The sequence below is a fragment of the Plectropomus leopardus genome, chromosome 21, assembly GCF_026936395.1.
Source record: "Plectropomus leopardus strain MGB_pleo_1.0 chromosome 21, ASM2693639v1, whole genome shotgun sequence".
Lineage (NCBI taxonomy): Eukaryota > Metazoa > Chordata > Actinopteri > Perciformes > Serranidae > Plectropomus > Plectropomus leopardus.
The window spans coordinates 26,560,449-26,565,437 of NC_142196.1; the positions used below are offsets into that span (position 1 = coordinate 26,560,449).

At 40.1% G+C, this 4,989-nt stretch overlaps 1 protein-coding gene across 1 annotated transcript; it reads right to left on the minus strand.

The window, feature by feature from the left end:
* Window positions 1-201: 201 nt before the first annotated feature.
* On the minus strand, window positions 202-4,002 carry cldn11b (claudin 11b). The gene is made up of 3 exons (XM_042481298.2): window positions 3,444-4,002; window positions 2,495-2,659; window positions 202-1,451 (listed from the first exon to the last, which is right to left on the minus strand). Exons 1-3 carry the CDS (start codon window positions 3,667-3,669, stop codon window positions 1,192-1,194), a joined length of 651 nt encoding a protein of 216 aa, XP_042337232.1. The 5' UTR covers window positions 3,670-4,002; the 3' UTR covers window positions 202-1,191.
* Window positions 4,003-4,989: the final 987 nt, after the last annotated feature.

Sequence of the window (4,989 nt, forward strand, 5' to 3'; positions counted from 1 at the left end):
GTCTCTCACGGGCGTTCGGTCGTCTCTCTACGGCGGCTCTCTGAAGCGCTGAAAGTTGTGTTGGTGTTGTTTTTTCTCGTTGGTGTGAACGGTGTTTACAGTGAAAGACTTTTAGCTCTTTTTAGTGTCTGCAGCTGCAAATCGTGTTAGTGAATAAATGTCTCATTTTGAGTGAAATTATTCATTCTGAGACTCTGAGACTAATTATTGAAAAACTTTTATTCTTTGAAGTACCAGCCAAAAATCTGACAATACAGTTGAAACATATTGGATATATTACACGTCAAGCTTAAAATTGCAAAAGGTTATACAGTTATGGTACATTAAACTATCTAGGATTAAATGAGAGCAGATTATTTTAGTCTTTGCTCAAAACTTTAATTCTCTTGACTTCAGGTGATATTTTGGAAATGTGTTTTTGCTATGAAACTTGCTTGAAACAGGTTTTTCCCTGCTGAGAACAACAGCTGGTTGATGAGTTTAAGGTTTGTTTTCACATCATTTCTGATGGTTTATCTGGTCATTTCAGCTTGTGATGGTCACTAACTGGTTTATCCGTTGAAGTTCCTGTAAAGTTGAAGACAAATCGGTGTTTCGGGTCTGGAAATAACAGGAGACGCAAGGGATGAGAATGAAAAGCAAAAGTACATAAATCAGTTCAATTTCTGTCTTTTGTTATGCATGAAGATAAACGTGTGCAGCTAAACAGGCCGGTCACACCAGCTGTCAAACCATCAAAGACCAGCAAGAACGGTGTCAGGACCATCTCAAACCATCAAAGACCAGCAAGAACGGTGTCAGGACCATCTCAAACCATCAAAGACCAGCAAGAACTGTGTCAGGACCATCTCAAACCATCAAAGACCAGCAAGAACTGTGTCAGGACCATCTCAAACCAGCTTGGGCTGGTAGCTGGTTGAGTTGGTTTCAGCTGCGTAGTGAAAGCGAGCCTTAAAGGGCACCAATCAGATGTTGTCGTTATTCTGAAGTCATTATTGTGCGATCAAAACTTACTTTGTAATGATAACTTAAAGCAAAAAACGTTTCTCTCGTCGTCTTAAAGTCTAAAGTTCTAAAAAAGCAGAAGCTCATCAACATATAAAAAAACAACTTTTGCTAAAAGACAAAAACTCCACCTATGAGATTAAGCTAAATGTAAAAACTGCACATAAAACACGGGCTCCGTCCTCCTCACACCCGTGCGCTCTTGGCGTGGTTGGCGGGGGGGTCGAGCGGCGTGGCGGTGCCCCCCTGCCTGGAGTAGTAGAAGCTGTTGTCTCTTCGCGGGGTGCCGGGGTCGGCGCCGTGGCAACACAAGATGATGACGCCGCCCAGGAGACAGAGAGCGGAGCCCACCCAGCCGGCGTACAGAGAGAAGCCGAACGACATGAGACCCTCCGCTTGGTGAGCGCCGATGGGGAACCAGACGGTCGATATGATGCCACACACAGCTGGAAGAGACGGGAAGACATTTATGAAGACAGACACGTTATAGAAGAGACGTCACGTAAACTTTCTTTGGCCTGAAGTTTTATCTGGATTCACTGTCTAAAGCAGTTTCTGTTTGGTGTCCATGTGGCTGTCCGTCCCTGAGGCTGCTGCGGGAAAGTACCTGTCATGTCTCACAGGAAGGACGCCGGTCTGGCAGAGGAACCCGGTCAGGATGAGGCCCAGTCTGACAGACCCTGACCCTCCTTTGCACCCATCCTCCCTGCTGCAACAGCTGGGAAAGACCCGAATACTCAACATCCTAAAATCACACCCAGGACCTGCTGCCTGCAGGAGCGGTGCTGCTCAGGCGCATCTCAGCTGCGGCACGTCAAGAGAAACAGTCTCGCAAGCAAAAACAGACAGTGAGCGTGCTGTTTAGCACTTTGTACTAAAGTTTCAATCTGTCACAAGGCAGGTTTCCAGTACAGATTTGCGCAAACTGATAACATCCCAGTAACCATGGCGATGGATGTTCAAAACATTAGCAGCTTTATTTCTATTGCAGCCACCAAACTAGCCGTCATTATTTCCAAATCCAAGGCCACATAGGTGTGTTATGGAACCGTGATGGAAAGGCGAGCCCCTTATACGTGGGAGCGGCCATGTATGAGGGTTTTCTGGGAGATGTAGTCCACGATTTCACAGAGGAATTGTGGATTTAAAACTTTCTCAGAGTTATGTGATGCAATAACAGCTCTTGTAGCTCCTGCTGCATCATGAGGGAGCCAGTTCCTACTGACAAGCACATAGACACAGCATCATGTGACCTAGAAAAGACTAAAAAGTGTTTCCACTGCAGTTTTGCAAAACATGTTTTTTCTGAATCGCCTGAAATTCTGTATTTGAATTAAATTAATTAAATCTGTATTTCTGAAGCACAGCATCAATGGGTCCAAAAGACAGGACTTGCATAAACTATAATTGATTGAATATGTTATATGCCATGTCTTTTTGTATTTGTGTGTGTGTGTGTGTGTGTGTGTGGGGGGGGGTCTCCTCTCACCCATGAGGATGAAGAGGACGCCTCCCACGCGGGCGCGGCGCTGTTTGATGGCGGAGTTGTCGTTCTGCAGCCGCACGCACGGCATCGACATGAGCACGAGCAGCATGGCGGGGAGCCCCAGCAGACATGCGCAGATCATCAGGGCACGAGACACCTGCACGTAAGCTGAAAGAGAGAGAGACAGTGTGTGTGTGTGTGTGTTCTTTATAACTGAAACGTGTGTTAGATTGAAATTTTTTGGTAATAACCGACCTGGTATTGTAAAAAATTAGTTTTTAAAAATTAACCTGTAAATGGATTTTCAAAGAGGGGGGTGAGTATCAGTAAATTATCAAAAAAGGGGATATTGTCCAGACAACGATATTTATAACTGTATATGTAAAGTTACATAACAAAAATATATACATGTGTGTTAGTAATCATTTTTTTCAGGTCATTTTCTTGTTTGTTTTTATTTTTTAAGTAAATTATTTGCTTATTTTTAGTTAATTTACTTATTTTTATTTTTAATTCAATTTTTTCTTCTAAATTTCTTTTTTTTTTTTTTACTAATATTCTGTTAGTTGTGGGGCCATATCTTACATTTAAACTCTTTGAAACTTTAACAAAATGCCTCGATTTCTTTCAGAAACATGGCAATGAGCAACCAAAGAAGACATAATCCAAAACATACAATTAAAATGAAAATAAAACCAGATTTTCTAAAAAAAAAAAAAAAAAAGAAAAGAAAACATTACAAATAAGAAGACCAGGGAAAGTGCTTAAAATTATAATTCTGCAACATAATTTAAAATATGTATATCATAATTAGCAATACATGTATTTCCCCCTGAAGATATGTTTTCCTAATTTATTTTTATTTTATTTTTTTAAGTAATACAGTCATTTATGAATGTGAAATTATATTTTATCCCCCGGTCACGCTTCTGTCTGTGTCTCGCTCTCTTACCGGGCAGGGTGAGGATCTGGTTGAGGGCCACGCAGTGATACAGCGCCGGAGAGATGACGCACTCCGCCCACAGGCCCCGGGAGCCCAGCTCGTCCATGCGGACGCAGGTGGCCACGGTGTAGTCGCAGGTCCGGACCCAGTCGTTAGTGGCCGTGGCGACGATGATCCCGACCCAGCCCGCACAGCTGGCCGCGCTGCCGGTGACCTGCCTGCACATGAGCGCCATGGAGCCGTGCGTATTTACGCGCGGAAAAAAATCACTTTTTTTTTAAGTGGGATTACAGTTTACAGTTTTAATATTTTTCTTTTTCTGTTTTCACTTGTATGATTTTTTTTTAAAAGTCGTGTTTATTGTTCAATTTTATTTATAAAAGATGAAAAGTGTAGTCTTCCGAAAGATCTCCGCAGTCCTCACTTGCAACAATTACGATATTGTTAAAAAAATTATATTTCATATAAGAATCCGAGTTAAAAAGTAGAAATGAAAAAGTAATCCTGCGGCGTCCCGTTAACGCGCTCCGGGCTGATCCGCAGAAAAATGCCTCGAATAAGATTTATTACAGGGTGTGGTGAACACATACCCCTCACTCCAAACTTTGAGCCAATCGGAGCGCATGTGAGCTCCTAACCCAAACCAGATACTGAGAGACGGTAAGAAAAACACAAATCCAGGAGAGAAGCATCAGACACAGACTGACCTGGAATATTTGGCACAAATTTGAGGTTTTGGATCTCTGGAAGGAACTTTGTGACATGAATTCAAATCAGTTTATTTTATAAAACACAGATTTCCCCTCATATACACTGTAAAACCTGAAAAACTGATTTTATGTTAAAAAAAATTCCAGGAAACCGATTCCCTTGAAAAAGTAATTATCATTATTAGTCTTAATTTATGTTAACTTCATATCTTAGTGTTAATTACATGTTAAGTACATTTAAGTTTATTTAATTTTGCGAGGTTGTTGAGGCAAAAAATGACAACTTTAATCAAATCAATATTTTTAAGTTTTAGCAACTTCAGTAAACCAAGTTTACTGTGCTATATATTTGTATATTGCTCTTTGCAAACTAGTCAATCATATTTGTATTTTTCCTAAAAAATTAATTAAGTAAACAGAAATGGCAGCTTTCATCACTGAATAAATCCTCTTGATCAAGTTGAGTCAGAATAACTTGGTTTACTAAAATTGCCAAAAAACAAATTAATTTCACTTGACATTTTTAAGTTGCAACAAATTCACTAAATTAAGTAAATACAGCAATAAAAAGAGAAATGATGCAAAAATAAGTAAAAAAAAAATCATAAAGGTAATAACTTGGAAAAAGTCCTTAAAATCTAATAATTTTGGACATTATTTAAATATTTACTTATCATAGATAGCAGTGAATATAGTTTCGCCCTAGCTTTTTTAAGACATATAAAAATACTTGGTTTCCATGTTTTTTAAGATCAGCTTATTTTAGTGCATCGCTCACCTGCTTCACTGCCACCTGCTGGTGTAAAAACGCCTTCTCATTTCAAACAATAACATAAAACAACCGC

Excerpts from the sequence above, each read along its gene's own strand:
- cldn11b (XM_042481298.2), bottom strand. The coding sequence starts at position 3,669 with ATGGCGCTCATGTGCAGGCAGGTCACCGGCAGCGCGGCCAGCTGTGCG. Across the intron at positions 2,660-3,443 it reads CCAGATCCTCACCCTGCCCG|CTTACGTGCAGGTGTCTCGT; the intron begins GTAAGAGAGCGA and ends TCTCTCTTTCAG. Across the intron at positions 1,452-2,494 it reads CGTCCTCTTCATCCTCATGG|CTGTGTGTGGCATCATATCG; the intron begins GTGAGAGGAGAC and ends CGTCTCTTCCAG.